This window comes from Rasamsonia emersonii (assembly GCF_000968595.1).
Source record: "Rasamsonia emersonii CBS 393.64 chromosome Unknown ctg1118621760141, whole genome shotgun sequence".
Lineage (NCBI taxonomy): Eukaryota > Fungi > Ascomycota > Eurotiomycetes > Eurotiales > Trichocomaceae > Rasamsonia > Rasamsonia emersonii.
This window is the reverse complement of record NW_013563170.1, coordinates 16000-32069: the sequence shown is the minus strand read 5'-3', so window position 1 is coordinate 32069 and position 16070 is coordinate 16000. Positions and strand designations below refer to the sequence as shown.

At 48.0% G+C, this 16070-nt stretch overlaps 4 protein-coding genes across 4 annotated transcripts; 3 read left to right on the top strand and 1 right to left on the bottom strand.

Annotated features, from left to right (window-relative positions):
- On the top strand, positions 1-1343 carry T310_4597 (exo-a-L-1,5-arabinanase; the record flags this gene model as incomplete). The annotated part of the gene is made up of 4 exons (XM_013472538.1): positions 1-539; positions 595-711; positions 776-824; positions 900-1343. 4 exons carry the CDS (start codon positions 1-3, stop codon positions 1341-1343), a joined length of 1149 nt encoding a protein of 382 aa, XP_013327992.1.
- A 2442-nt stretch (positions 1344-3785) lies between these two features.
- Positions 3786-4779, top strand: T310_4596 (uncharacterized protein; the record flags this gene model as incomplete). The annotated part of the gene is made up of 3 exons (XM_013472537.1): positions 3786-4057; positions 4110-4468; positions 4547-4779. 3 exons carry the CDS (start codon positions 3786-3788, stop codon positions 4777-4779), a joined length of 864 nt encoding a protein of 287 aa, XP_013327991.1.
- Positions 4780-10065: 5286 nt separating this feature from the next.
- Positions 10066-11593, top strand: T310_4595 (Mannan endo-1,6-alpha-mannosidase; the record flags this gene model as incomplete). Its single annotated transcript, XM_013472536.1, has 3 exons — positions 10066-10183; positions 10244-10947; positions 11015-11593. 3 exons carry the CDS (start codon positions 10066-10068, stop codon positions 11591-11593), a joined length of 1401 nt encoding a protein of 466 aa, XP_013327990.1.
- A 220-nt stretch (positions 11594-11813) lies between these two features.
- On the bottom strand, positions 11814-13810 carry T310_4594 (Amidase; the record flags this gene model as incomplete). Its single annotated transcript, XM_013472535.1, has 6 exons — positions 11814-12821; positions 12881-12947; positions 13051-13216; positions 13267-13334; positions 13395-13543; positions 13586-13810. The coding sequence occupies 6 exons, from the start codon at positions 13808-13810 to the stop codon at positions 11814-11816; spliced, it is 1683 nt and encodes a 560-aa protein (XP_013327989.1).
- Between the last annotated feature and the right edge of the window lie 2260 nt (positions 13811-16070).

The following is a 16070-nucleotide window of genomic DNA, read 5'->3' as shown; positions in this document are numbered from 1 at the left end:
ATGTCGTTCCTTCGTCTCCTGTCTATCTTTCCCCTGGCATACGCCAGCATAGCTGCAGCTACACCGGCAGCTACGCCGACCGTCTTCTCCAACCGCACCATCTTCACACCCCCATCCAACTACACGGACCCCCGTGTCCTGTACGCCCGCAGCGTGCAGCTGCCCAACGGCGACCTGCTCGCAACGTGGGAGAATTACTCGCCTGAGCCGCCGCCAGTGTACTTCCCCATCTACCGCTCGCAAGACAACGGCTATTCATGGACGGAAATTTCCCGCGTGCAGGATACAGCGAACGGCCTGGGACTGCGCTACCAGCCGTTTCTGTACGTGCTGCCTGAGAAAATCGGCCAGTTTCCTGCGGGCACGCTCCTGCTGGCTGGGAATAGCATCCCCACGAACCTGTCGTCTACGCATATCGATCTGTATGCCTCGCATGACAATGGCATCACCTGGTCGTTTGTCAGCCACATCGCTGAGGGCGGCGAGGCGGTGCCGGATAACGGGCTGACGCCGGTGTGGGAGCCATTCTTGCTGGCGCAGTAAGTTGCCTGTAGGGAAGTAATTCAGTGGACAGTTACTTACTGCTGTCGATAGCAACGGCCGCCTCATCTGCTACTACTCGGACCAGAGAGCCAACACGACGCATGGGCAGAAACTGGTCCACCAGGTGTCGACCGATCTGCTGACGTGGGGACCGGTGGTCGATGATGTGTATGCACATTGCCATGACAAATTAAGCCTCTACTACAGATTAAGTACTGACTGATTGCTACAGGGCGTATCCGACGTACACCGATAGACCGGGCATGACGACTGTTGCGAAGGTGTGTACTGTACCGGAATAATCTGACCTCCTCGATTTATATCTATATCGTCAATTTCCACTGACGGTATTCTAGCTCCCCAACGGCCAATTCATCCTAACCTACGAATACGGCTCCTTCTTCAACACATCGACCTACTCCTTCCCCGTATATTTCCGCATCTCATCCGATCCAGAAGCCTTCAATTCCGCCCCCGGAAACCGTCTTGTCGTGTCGGACGGCACGCAACCACAATCATCGCCTTACGTCGTCTGGACGCCCTACGGGAACAGCGCCAACGGCTCGATAATCGTTAGCTGCGGGACGTATAGCAGCGTGTTCATCAACCAGGCTTTGGGCCAGGGAGAGTGGACGGAGATCGCGACGCCGGAAGGAACGAGCTATTCGCGCTCGCTGAGGGTGTTGCAGGACGAGAAGAATGATGGCCGAATGCTGCTGCTGATGGGCGCAGGGCATCTCCCGCCCAGCATGACGAATCGGGTTACGGACAGTTTGGTGGACTTGGCGAGTTTGTTTTAGAGTCCGGTTATTCGAATTGTTGCCATTAAAAGAGTAAGACCAGCCTGTTCTGGGACTGATTATTGAGTGTCGTGGTCTGGCACAGTGCAAGCGTAACCAGATGATCATAAAACATTAATTTTGCAGCTAATATCGGCGGTAATCTAGATAATTTTGTATAGTTTTTTTTTCCAGTCAATTCTGCCTTGCAATTCCACTTATCCAAAGTAAAGTAAAACAGCCATCAAAGATATAGTCCGTACAACTTGAATAAACAGGATGGAGGTGCTCCGTAGTATACAACATGGTAAACCACAAAAGTATCCCCGGGTGCGGTGGTGTTATTAATAGCTGGAGTCTGCCTGGATCAATCGGTACAGACACAACAGGATAATCTAATCAGAGATCCAAAATTCAATTTCCATCAGAAGATTGTCTGGGAGAGAAGACGACCACCGTAATATCGACAGGCAGGTGCAAGTCTGAGGTCGTCGTTAATGGTTCGGTATCACCTACACTGGGTAGTAGTCAGGACAAGAGAGAAGACCAACCTGCGGGTCTTAAGAGTAGGTGATGCTTTACTATACAGGGTCTCTACGTGGTAGAGACTGCAGCTGATGCGAGAGATCATATTTTTCCCGGACTCATGCTCATCCTACGGTGTATTAAAAACACAGGTAATGGTGACTATATTTTAACTCATATTTATATAAATAAACAATTTTTCAACTTTATAATTCTTTTTTTCTGCATCTAGTAGTCCTACTATGAAATAATGCTGAGGAATTTCTCTCTCCTTTTTTTATTTTTTATTTTTATTTTTTTATTTTTGATTTTTGTTTCTGATTTTTGTTTTTATTTTATTTTTTTTTTTGACAAGCTAAAAGAATAAAATAGCCGTTGAATAAATAGGAAATGACGGGAAAAACAATAGCTTCTACGGATTATTGAGCTATAGTGATCAGTTGGTAATAGTCAGTACTCACGCAAATACTTCAACTTCTTAGATAATTAATGCGGTCAGAGATTCTTGATCTTTTTTTTTCCCCCACTTTTTGCTTTCTTCCGGAGTATACACCGAAACTACCACTTTGTAAAAATTCGAGAACATCTGGCCCTCGCACGTACCAGCTGAACGCGAACTGGCCCGTCCAAAAAAACCGGGTGATAACAAAGATGATTTGTGAGTTGTTGGCCCATCTAATGCAAGCCAATTTTTGGCGTCCGTTCGCTGCCAGCTGAGCAGTGCGTTTTGTGTCATGTTTCGGGCGCGTTTGCGACTGGACCAACAACCAACGAGAATTGAGTTTGGTCCCTTCAGCCCTTCTTACTTTGCTACTTAGTATGGTTATATCTGATCGATCTAGATCCCGAATGTTTATGATGTTTATGACAACTGCGTGTGAGCATCATCTCGCTTTATTTTTTTTATTTTTTCCGTCTGATTGTTTGTCACGTGCATCATGTGACATCCACGGATGTCTTGCTAGCTCGCCGCTTTCCAACACAGCATCATAACCATCACAGCAAGACTTTTAATTCCATCATCATCATCTCTACGATCCAGACCCATCATCCAGGACTAGACCAGCGCTTGACAGGGTCCGCCAGCTGAAGGGATTGCGGCAGCTGAAGCCTTCAGTGGGGATTTTCCACGCGGCGCTCGGGCCATGCACGGGCCATGCAGAAGAACCAGCCAATCAGAGCCCGATTCCCAGGGCAAGATCAGCTGAGGGCATCCCACTGCCGGGCGGCAATTGCGATTGGTCGGTTGGTTATCTTGCACTGCTTAACAGTTGCGAAGCGAATATCATGAGCTGATTTTCAACAGCATGTGTGTTTTATTGTGCCTGTCTGCCTTCAAACTGCTTCATTATGCGTCTATGTACTGTACTGTACATACATAACAGGTATGGCCTGTCGATGGGTTCTAGAAATCCTCTCGTATCGCCGCTCTGGCCACGATGGGGCGGAAATTGCCGATTCGATCTTCTTTCAGCTCGCAACAGCGACAAAATAAGCTCATGCGGAGAGCAGCGTGTGCCAGTTGCCCTACGCCACACCTTCTGGCCCCCAGCCTGATGCTTGAGGCATTCCAACTGACAGACGTCTGCTGGCCATTCACGCCATGTTTCAGTCGACGACAGCAACGTCTGTTGGTCCTGTCAACCTATGGCTGGATCAGATTGCACATCCCCGCTCCCGCAGGAACGAGCTCATCCTGCGAATAGACGCCACCAAGAGCTTCCAAAGTTGGTCATTCGAAACCTTAGCACTTTCTCATATCCCGCTTTGATGGGATATAAGGCACGATGCCTTGTCGACGAACCGTCTGTTCTTTGTCTTCTGCAGCCAGCAGCATCCCGCAAGCGGACATCCCTCCGGTTTAGGGCTAGGTATAGATATTCATTCTGGCTTGAAGTCAGACATTCCTTCCAGGTGAAGATCCTGCAAGCAGCCAACATGCGTCTCAACACGGTCCTTGTCTCCTCCTGCCTGCTCGCTCTCGCGGCAGCTTATCCCTTCCCCGAGTTCTCCACTCCCAAGAACTTCCACATGTCTCACGGGTCCAACCACCAGCCCGCCAAGAGAGACCCTGCTGCAGAAGTCGTGGTCGGACCGCTGGCGGTGTCCTTGGTTAAAAATGCCGACGGCGTCGGTCGTGGCAAGGACGTGTACAAGCTGTACTTGGGAGATGGTTCCACTGCTGCTGGCTGGCCTGCGATGTCTGAATGGTATGACGGATTGCAAAAATTCTGGCATTGGTCCGTGACTGACGCTGCGTAGGGTCTCGTTTGACTACATGTTCAACGCCAGCAAGCCGGTGATGTTCAGCTCCTGCTCAGCCTTCAGGGACCACTACGGCAACCCAGTCCCAAACAACTCGGCCGAGGAAATCGGCGCCATCTACAATGCCATCCAGCAGGTCGCCCAAGAGACCAAGGTCGACCACCGCTTCATCCTTGCTGTCATGCTGCAGGAGTCTGGCGGCTGTGTGCGCGCGCCTACGACCAACTGGGGTGTCCGCAACCCGGGTCTGATGCAGGACCACGATGGCGCTGCCACCTGCAACTCGGACATACCGCCCTACACGGTACAGAACCCTTGCCCGCAGCAAACCATCACGGAGATGATCCGCGAAGGAGGTAGGAGCAGACTTTCCCTTCCCTATATCCATCCATACTCCATACAACATTGCAACTCGACAAACTGACGATCAACAGTTGCCGGCACATCCAGCGGCGCCGGTCTGGCCGGCTGCCTCAACCAAGCTCCCAGCAGGGAAACCGACTCCGCGCAGGCATACTACCAGGCGGCGCGGATCTACAACTCAGGCTCGATCGCTCCGTCGGGCAATCTGCAAGACGGGATTGCGACGCACTGCTACGCTTCGGACATTGCCAACCGGTTGACAGGCTGGGTCCTAGCTCCGCACGCCTGCAACTTGAATGCGTAGACAGGCTGACATTTTTATTTTTTTTCGCGCTATGACTATTACTATTATAGATAAGATACCCCTTGCAGCGATGGCTGCAGTTGTTTTGTTTCAGTTTGGAAAAGTAGAGAGAGAGAGAGGGAGGGAGGGAGGGAAGGCAGCCTTTTCTGGAAAAAGAACTTGAAGACCGTGACCAGTAATTTATATTATACCCTTATTTGTTCTGTCTGGGATGAGAGTATGATAACAATGTACAGTAGAAACATATATGATCTACAGGCTCGTGCTCATGCAATGAAATGCAATTGAATAGAATGAAATAAAATGTAATGCGGATGACACTGTCGACTACATACAGAATGCATCCTCGTCCATTTCAGTCTATCATATTGAGTGACGTGACAATCTCTGTACATCATTGTAGATCGCTTGTCGTAATTTTATCTGCACATAGGGTTAGAGACATGTATCGATACCTTTTTTAAAAAAAAAACTAGTGAGACTTCGGTCAAAGTTTGCTTGTAATATAAAAAGATCGGAATATTATTATATCTTTAGCTAAAGAGAGCAAAGAGAGGAGGATTTCCTACCTTATTATAGTAATATGTACATCAACAAATGAAGCTCAAGTTGGAGTAATGAAAATGACTTGTTAGCAGACTTAACGTTGTAAATAGTCCTCCAGCACTACTTCAGTAAATGTCTCTCTCTGATTTATCTATGCCTTGCTGGATGTTCCTCATGGTATCGAATTAAAGGAAGCAAGCGAGCGGGCAATAAGGTGGTATAATCCTAAGTGTTTGTTGTCTAGGAAAAGTAGTGCACTGTACAAACATCCATACCGGACCACCAGGGTTTTTTATAAATTGTAGATCAATGGTTCATCAACTGTTTACTAACTATTTTGGAAAAAAAATTAAATATAAAACCAGTATCTCTTTATCCTAAACCATTCATTAAAAAAATAAATATTTATAAAAATGCTAACATTTATAAAAAAAATAAAACTAACTTTTTTTTCCTGCTTAAGGCTGGATTTGAACCATCTTTAGATTAAAATATCTACAAAACTACTTTTTAGGAAGAAAATGAGGTTTTTATTATTTCTATACCTAAGAACTATATAATCTGACCACTAGACTATCTAAACTATCTAAATATTGAGGTTGTGGTAAAGAGAGACTATATAAGCTAAATTTTGGAAAAACCCTAGGTAAAAAATTAGTTAACTATTTCTTAGTAAAAAAAATGTTATTTTTGCGAATTTAACATTTATCCTAAGCCTAATATCTTTCTTTAACTAACATTTTTAAAAATCATTTTTAAAAAATTCTAATGTTTTCTAATATACAACTGTTAGATAACTATTTTCTATATTTATGATGGAAAAACAGTTAAAAAAACCTGCATAACCATTGATAAACGGTTTTTCAAAACCCTGGTGCTCCCGTATAGATGTACCTACTCACTGCAGCTGCTCCGTGATATCGAAATCATGCAAAGGAGCGAGTGACACATGAATCCAATCTCTACTTAAGAGAGCTGACGGGACACTCCGGCTAATAATTCTGGCAGACACATACCATTTGCCAAAAGAGCTCTGAGTAGTCGGGAAATGCCGCCTGTAGTTGGATTCATGGCCTCATAGCTTGTTGTCTTAGTTTGATTTACGAAATTGGAACTTATTCTTTCTTTCCTTCTTCCGTTCTCTCTTCCTGTCCCCTCTCAGCAACTTCCGGACGACAGATCGGACGTGTCTTGCTGTTCTTGCAGCTCTTGTTACTCGTCATCCGTCTCTTCTCTTATATCTACCACTATCGCGTTGAAGATTTCGGGTCTCTTGGCTTTGTCAATAATCCACGGAGGACGAATACGAATTCTACAGGTAGGTGATATGACGCCTGTCACTGCTCTTCTTTTTCTTTTTCCTTTCTTTTCTTATCTGGAGGAAACGTACTAACATCACTCTTTACTGTGCAGCTAAAGATTTGCCATGCCGCCGCCACGAGAGCAATCCCAGCCTTCTTCTGCGCAAGTCCTCCAGTGTGCCAACCGTCGATCAGACGATGTGAGCCGTTGCTGGGCCCAGTCACCTACTTCCAGGTTTAATCGCCTGCAAGAGGCACTCGGATCCGCCGGAGACGACAGTCAGAAGATTAAAGATCTCTGTCTGACAACTCTTCAGGATTTCATCGCGTGGGAGGCGGGTCTCTGGAAGGATTTGAACAAATCTTACTCTGAGTGGGACATGATACTGAGAGAGTGCACGCGGGTTATGAAAGAACTGGAAGAAAAAAGGCAGGCTCAAGCTAGATACCAGAGGATGCTTGTTGAAGTCCAAGAAATTCAGGCTCTGCTGAAGACGATGGATAAGCAACTCGAGGACCTGATTGAGAGACTACGGCGATGGTAGAAGGTTACGCTGGCATCTATATCTCACCTATTAGTACAGAAATGCCAGTTGCAAAACAGAGGCGAATGGCTCATCTCTGCGACTGAATATGGATCCACGATGGAAAATAGGTAATAGTACCTGATACTATGCACAACAAGAGGAGCCAAAGTAATTATCAAGCAATCGACCCAGTCTAGTCAGTTTCTACAAGTAGACCTCGTATCGAGAGAAGGCCTGTAAATGAAGGTGAACAGGTATCTTAGACATCTAAATCAACAGTGCATTTTCAGGAAATATACAAGAAGTACGCCTTGTCAAAGAGAATCGTTACAAGTTACACCCCGCAGTGAAGTGACTGCTGTATCTTCTCGACGCTTGCCTAATCGAGTCACTGATCTGACGCGCCCCATATTTTTTTTCTAGGACTAAGTGACTGAACAGCCTGCAAATTTTCATATCTACCAGCCTCTTTATTTACCTTGTGATTTCGACTTTCGCGTTCTTCATCACTACTACTGACCTCATCTTTCCCTTGTCGTTCTTTCTATCTTTCTACTTCCCTCGTTGTGTCCTCGTATGGCGTTCCAGCGTTGAGGCATTCCATTTTTTTGTTCTTTTCTTCACCTTTTTCTTTTAAATCTCGAATACTGTGTGATTCCTCGGGTTCCTCAGGTAATATCTATTGGCCCTTACTGACAGAGCTACTCCCAGTGAGTAGTCTCTTATTCACTGGTGCCCTTAGGGTGCTAGGTCTCTGTAAGTCACCGTCCCAGCCCCCCTCCATCCCCTGCTCCCTCGTCTAGTCTCCACTGTCTCACAACTATCCACAGGTATTCAGTCTACGTAAGTTGTCTTTGCATCTTGCTTGCTATGGTGCTGACAGCAGACAGATCCTCTTTCTAGGGCCATCGTTCTCGAACCGATACGACGATTGGTGAGACCATATCTTTCCTCCCCTACAGCTCTTGATACTGACAGTGACAGTTACGCTTGCGACCAAGTCTTCGAACTCGACACTGAGAAACCGATACCGACTCCGATCCTCGACGTTTCAGGCGATCAATCCAAGACCTTGAACTACGGAAACTTATTATACTGGTCTAGCTTTTAGGTGAACCGGACAACGATCCAATACAGTGAACTTCCTTGCTCGTTTCGACACTTCAACTTGCGACAGCGCGGTCAAACGACAAACATCTCATTCATTTCGACAACTTGACAACGAAATCTCCATTACTGTAAGTTTATCTTCCTAATGTCTCTTCCTCCTGGCTTGTCTGGTGAATTTAATTCACAATGGCTGCAGCTACGAAACTTTTCCTACCTGAACTTCAGCAAACAAACGGATCCGAGAGTCGAGCAATCGGACAACTATATCATCTCCATTCAACATCTACTGCAGATCAGTCGAGTCTTTCTTCCTATGTTCCGGGCGTAATGAAAACTCATTTCTCTACCGTGGCTTTCCAAGCGCTAGCAAGAGACCGGAGAGCCCTGATCTGGTGCATACAAAACGCTAGATGTTTCATACTATTCAAGAAACGATAGTACCTAGATCCAGGATCAAAAAAAAAACCGCCAGATATGACGAGACCCACGGTATCACCAGGAGTTCATCAATACTCGGTGTATTGAGTTCTGATCCGGAAAAAGAAATTCTCTGCTGCTTCTGGCCCCATCCCCTCTCTTTTTTTTTCTCCCTTTGCTTTTGCTTTCTACAGTTTCATTTTTCTTTTTTCTTTTTTTCTTTCCTTTTCTTTTTGTTAAGTGGTTTCAACGGTCATCCCTGCGCTTTCATGTGTTTGTTATATACCATCAAGGAAGGAATTTCACTTTTCCTCGAGTTGTAGATGGTTGACCAAGGCGTTGAATGTGACATTAGTTCCTCAGAGGTTCAAGAATGAATGGCTGATGGGCATGAAGCAAACTCTGTTCCCTTACATGTGAACAATATCATGTTTTGGTTGGATCGCAGCTATACAGGTGTCACGATCATAATAAAAAATTCATTACTTCTTCCCTGACATTCATGACCTGGTGTACCGTTGTTGTACTGCAGTTTGAAGACATGTCTGTACGAGATGTCGATTATTGAAAGTTCCTTTATTGTCATTATAATTCTCTCTTCCTCCTTCCGTCTATCAGTTTTGTATGGAACAGCCATGCAGGAATAGAGTATACAGTATTGGATCAAGCGCTGACAGTCACGGCAGCGAAGTCGACACTGCCAAGAGCTTACGAGAATACTGAATCGATAACAGCAGGCTGTTACGCAGTTCTCTTGATCGAAGGGCACGCCCTGGAATGTGGGCACGTGTCCGTTTACGGCATGGCCCCTTCCTTCCCTTCCATGTTCTCTCCCTTGCCGGCATTTCTCACCCCGTCATTGCAAACGGACAATCCGTCATTCCTTTTTTTTTAAGCAGCGATGGATGCTACGAATTCTTCATTCAGAACCATCCCCCGATTCGTTGAGCGTTGTTTCTCCTGCCACGGGTGGGGTTGCTGGCGACATGTAGAAAGGCGCGATCGACCTCGTGAGATTGACGTTCGATGATGGTACGGTTGATTCCTACGTCACGCGTCCTGGATTATAGGACAATGCTGCCTAGCTGCCAATGACAAAGTTATCCGCATGATTAGATGAGGAATGAGATCGCGATTATTCTCCTGAACTGTGCGAAGCTCCCTTGCCCCCTGCGCTGGAATTCCAATCCTAACCTACCCTATCTATCTCTCTCGTATCACATTCATCCCTATCCAGACTGCACTCACTTCTTCTTCTGCTGGCCTTCTGTTTCGACCTCCTTTCTGACATTTTCTTGCTGCTGGACAGATCTCATTCCTTGATGTCGAATTACTAGAAAATAGATGTTATAAACAGATTACAGCCAGCATCTGAGGCAAACGTCATGACGTGCCTCTCGGGTGGACTGTCTCGCCCGCTTCGTTCGTGGGCAGCTTTGCTCTCGACAGTCCTGCTGGGAACGCAGGCCGTTCGAGCTATAGACCTGAATCTGGACGATCCTGGTATTGTCTTGTCTCAACTCGAGTTGAAACCCCGTCTTTGTCGCTATTAACACCCTGCAGACTCGATAGAAGCAGCCGCAAAAGCCGTCGCAACGGAGATGGTTAGTTACTACACCGGGATGAATCCAGGCGATGTTCCCGGCAACCTCCCTGATCCATACTACTGGTGGGAAGCGGGCGCCATGTTCGGCGCATTGATCGACTACTGGTTCTACACGGGCGACGACACCTGGAACAATATCACGATGCAGGCGATGTTGTGGCAGGCCGGTCCAGATGGGACCTTCATGCCGACCAACCAGTCCCGCACCGAAGGCAACGACGACCAGGCGTTCTGGGGCATGGCAGCCATGTCCGCCGCGGAGCGGAACTTTCCCAATCCACCGGAGGACCAGCCGCAGTGGTTGGCCATGGCTCAGGCGGTCTTCAATTCGCAGGCAAACCGCTGGGACCAGTCGAGCTGTGGAGGCGGTCTCCGATGGCAGATATTCACCTGGAACAACGGGTACAACTATAAGAACACAATCTCGAACGGATGCTTCTTCAACATCGCTGCACGACTGGCGAAGTATACCAACAATCACACGTACGCCGAGTGGGCGGAGAGGGCGTGGCACTGGACGGTAGATGTTGGATTCATGACCGAGGACTATCGATTCTGGGACGGGGCAGATGACACGAAGAATTGTACCGAGTTTAACAAAATCGAATGGACTTACAATTCCGCCGTGTATCTGCTGGGAGCAGCGAATATGTATAATTATGTGAGTGCGCCAAGTTCTAAAACGGACTGTTCGTTACAGACACGGCGTATTTGACTGACTAGCTCAGACGAACGGGGATCCAACATGGAGAGACCGAGTAGAGCGTATCCTCAACGCGTCCGACGTCTTCTTCGCCGACAACCCCAAAGACGTTATGTACGAGCGCGCCTGCGAGACGGTGAACACCTGCATGGTCGACCAGCGCTCGTTTAAGGCGTACATGGCGCGCTGGATGGCCGCGACGACGCAGATGGCGCCTTTCACATACGACCGCATCATGCCGAAACTCCGCGCCTCAGCCCTGGCGGCGGCAAAGACATGTACGGGCGGGAACAAGGGCACGAGCTGCGGATTGAAATGGACGGAGGAGAAATGGGACGGCAGCAAGGGCGTCGGCGAGCAGATGAGCGCCATGGAAGTGTTCCAGTCGAACCTGATCACCAGGGTTGCGCCGCCGGTGACCAATTCCACTGGCGGCACCAGCAAGGGAGACCCGTCTGCAGGGGTTGGGGGTACTGGCGCGAGCCCGCTGCCTTCAGCGTACACGGATCCGATCACCGCGGGGGATCGAGCTGGCGCGGGAATCTTGACTACGCTGATGCTTGTTGTTTTCATAGGCTGTGCGGGATGGCTCATGTATGAGTAGGGTATATAATCGGACTGTCATGACTTGCTTTTTGGGATTTTTTTTGTCGGGCAGAACGAATTCGCTCAAGTACTGGGTTTATTATATTCTATACTATATCGTGCAATTGGAACTTATCAGGTTATTATTGTTCATTTGTGGGATTACATGTTCGTATATTGACCAACAGGGTACTATTGTCGCTATTAACAAGGTACGAATAAATCGTCACGGTTTCTCGTCAGACAACATCCTTCAGCTGCGTATGCGGCTCAATATACCGTTTGAGCTTATCTCTCACCAGCGTCCTCTGCTCAAAAGCATACGCCATGCCAATCAGCGACTCCTCGCTCCATAGCGGACCCATAAAGCTGATACCGAACGGAATCCCCGGTGCAGCCTCGACGAGATTCCACGGCGGACTTCGCTGCACGGCCGTCCCATTCGGATACGCGCCCAGCGGGACAGTGACGATCGGCGCGCCCACGACCGCTGGGACAGGGTACGCGAAATCCGTCGGAAGGATCACGGCGTCGAGGTTGTATTTCTTCAGCGCGCCCAGGACACCCCCCTCGTCGCCGAAGTACCGGTTCTGCTGGTACAGCGGCCAGAATTGTGGCGAGGTGTTGTTGATGCCTGCCGCGAGCGCGGCGTCCCAGACAGCCGTGTCGCGAGCCGGATAGTCCTCCAGCGGGAAATGCTGGGTGAAGGCTCGGACGTCCTCCAGACTGTGGAGGTTGTTCGGGTTCGTCTTGAGCTCGGACAGATACGTGGCGAGATCGCTGATGAAGTCAGCGAAGAGAACGCTGTCCGGGACAGTGCTGTTGTTGAAGGTGTCGAAGGCCGTGAAGTTGGTGTTGTCGATGATCGTGGCGCCTGCGGCAGCGATCACGGAGACGGCTGCGTTGAAGGCCGCGATGTACGGGCCCATGTAGTCTTCCTGCAGCGCGGCGATCACATTGCGCGGAATGCCGATTCGCTTGCCTTGCAGCCCGGTCAGCTTACAGGCAGCGACGTAGTCGGGCAGGTTGGAGCCAAAGGGGCTGGCGAGAGTGTAGTTGTCCTTGGGGTCTGGGCCGGCGATGACCTGCAGCAGCTGGGCTGCGTCTTTGACGGTCCTGGCCATAGGGCCGACGGTGTCCTGGCGCTCGCTGATAGGCACGACGAGGTAGCGCGAGGCCAGCCCGACGGTGGGTTTAATGCCCACGATGTTGTTGACTTCGCTTGGGCTAACGATGCTTCCGCTGGTCTGGGTCTCTTAGCAGGTTGACAGACAACAGACGATTTAAATCGATAATATGTTCCTACCTCTGTTCCCAGCGCGGCGAAGGCAAGTCCTAGGTCTGAGGCGACGCCACTGCCGCTTGAACTTCCACTGCCATGAATGTCAGTCGATTATTTTACGATGATTCTGGGCTTTTTTTTCGCCCCCCTTTTGTACGTTCCTTGGATCTTGCCCCGGATAGTACGCCCCATACACCTGTCCGCCATACGCACTCCAGCCATTGGAAGAATTGAACGAACGGAAGTTGGCCCACTGCGAAAGATCGGCCTTGCCGAGAATGATCAGACCTGCCTGTCGCAGTTTGGCAGCAATGGTTGAGTCGGACGGCGGCTGGGCGTTGAGGAGAGCATAAGAACCGGCTGAAGTCGTCAGTAAGAAACCAACACGATTTGAAGAGGAGAGTACTGACCTGTGGTCTGCAATTCGTCCTGAGTGGCAATATTGCCCTTGATCAGGACTGGAAGGCCGTGGAGGGGTCTAGATAATCTGTCAGCAAAGCAATTTCTTCGGGAGCTTTGGATTTATTTTGATACGAACCCCCTGAGTGAACCATTCTTCCTCTCCTGATCCAACTGCTCCGCAATCTCTACTGCCTGGGGATTCAGCTCCGTGACAGCGTGTACAGTCGAGTTGACCTCCTGAATTCTGGCGATGTACGCCTGTGCAGAACGACTTAGCCTACATTGCTGCTGACTTTGCTTTCGAAGCCGAAATATGTATGTACATACATTAACCAGATCAACACTGCTAAAGCAGCCACCCTTCAACCCAGATTCCAGCTCATCGGCCGTCGCGCTGATCAGATCCGGATATGTGCAGTTTGTCACAGAAGCAGAAGCAGCAGCTGTTCGGTCAGCAAATCTCCACAGAACGCGACACTGAACAATACCTGTCGAGCAGAGTACAAACGACCACAGGGCCAGACAGACGGCGCCTACGTGGAGCAGGGCCATTGTCGAGAGCAACACAATTTCGAACTTGAGATGGGTTGGTAAGTTCAACAGCAGATTACTGGGTTGAGGTCTTAAATGATTAATTTAATCGCATGATACTACCCAGCTTCCTGATCGGGAACAGCATCGGAGATATGTGCTTATCCAGGGGTTGATATGCCGTCATTTGCTATCGCTTGCTGATCATCTGTCGGTTGATCGGATGAACTAGTTCCCCACTTGCGATACCTATTCGCCCATATTCCATGTATTCCATTTCTGACAAACGCTCATTCCTGGGGCTTTTTTTCGATGATAGAAACACTCGTCCATCTTCCCTGTACTGCACATACAGTGCAGTACAGTTGAGTACAGTACATAAACTAGTCTGGATGTAATGTCCCTGATAAGGTAGCATGCATATCCTTGTCCCTGTCGTTTGAATGCATGTCTGTCTGTGCAGTACAGAGTAGTCCCGGTGAGGGGAAGCTTAGTCCCGATAAGGAAGGACGATAATACCCTCGGACCGGCTCTGCATATTGCCTCGTTCGGCTGAGATCCACAAACGAAAAATCGACCGTCTGGAGCAGCTTCTAATCGAATTGATGATTTGAGATGAGGAAATGGTGTCATAAATATCTTCCAGTATATTTAAACCGGATTACCGGGCGTCTACATATCTTTCAGAGAAATGTTTGTATTTTTGTCGATTTTTTTTTGTCTATACATACTCATGGAAGCATCTTCGATTGGATACATGTAACCTTATTACTGCAGAGAAACATCTACCGATTTTTTTTAAATGTGTATAAAAAATGCCTCGAATATCTCTCAATATCTCTTTGTTCTTGACACTAGCTTGCATGAGAAATCTTTCCTCTCACCGCGCCGCTTGTACCTTACCATTTCAATCACTTTCGAACATGCGAGGGTCGAATTAACCTACTAGCAAAATGAAGCATCGTATCTACCAAACCAAAAGTTAAAGTGGATAAGACCCTAGGAAAGGAACCTTGCAAAAGCGTTACGGAGTACTTTATTTAAAATGACGGTAATAGCTAGGTTCAAGGTTACACAGCTTAGGGTAGGGACATTTGCCCCCCTGCAGATATCTAGACAGTAGACAGCTACTATTAGGCATTTCCCGTCCAAACTGGCTGAGGGAAGCGGGATGTTCCTTAATTAAACGATGGGGAGTAGCAGACTGAGTCAGTGAGGATACATACTAGCTGCTGGTTGTGTTTCCAAGCAAATATCAGGTCTACTTTCTAGCGAGCATCGTGCTTCTAAATCAGAAAGAAGTTATAGGAAAATGCCTATATGGAAATCAAGACAATATCTTAATTTTCTTCATTACCAAGAAAATCCGATCTCGTGACTCCATATATCGTCCCTAGGATTCGATTCCTCCTTCTGCGCATCTAGACTTATTCATCCGCAGGCATGTACATATATTCCCATCCCTCCAGACAGTGAATTCCCAAATCGGTGATATAACCATTCACTTAGCAGCTATCGGCAGCCCTGCCTCGCTTAGGGCTTGATTTATTCACTCACTACTGCAACTACCCCTCCCGTCGTCTCCTTTGTCTATAAAGAACACTCCTCCTCCCTCCTAGGAGCGATTTTTCTTCTTCTCTCTTGTTACAACTTGCTCTTCTTTCTTTATATAATTTCTTTGCTCAAAATACAGCTGTGCCTACTAACAGCTGTGTACCTTCTTTCCTTCGTTTCCTTATATTATACAGCTTACGCAGTCAGCTTATCCATGCCATGACTCTTGATAAGCGAAAATATCCTTCCCTCCGACCATCTATCTCGGTCAGACAGGAACGGGGTTACTATCCCTTTGAGAGGAACCGTCACGATCGGTGGTATGACCACCTGCGACGATGTCTGATGTATATATCAAGACAAAGAAGAGGCCGAACGGATCCAGTGGAATGAATACCCGGAACCTCCACGATGTTATTTATCGCGATGTCTCCAAAGAAAGAATACCTGAGAAAACCCCGGAGGAACTGATTCGAATTGTCCAGGGAGTATCTTAAAGCTGTAAGTACTCGCTGAACATGTCAGGATAGCCATGGATTGTTTCGGCTAAGTCATGTTTGCTCTACCTAGGCAAAATGTCCTGGAGACACCACACACTACGGTAAAGTCGAGGAAATCGTCACTGGGTTGAATAGAATACTTGCTTCTATGAGGATCTGGCAGTTGCCTTGCCATTTCTCGGGGCTTCCGCTGGAAAAAAAAAAGAAAGCGAACATTCATTTCTACC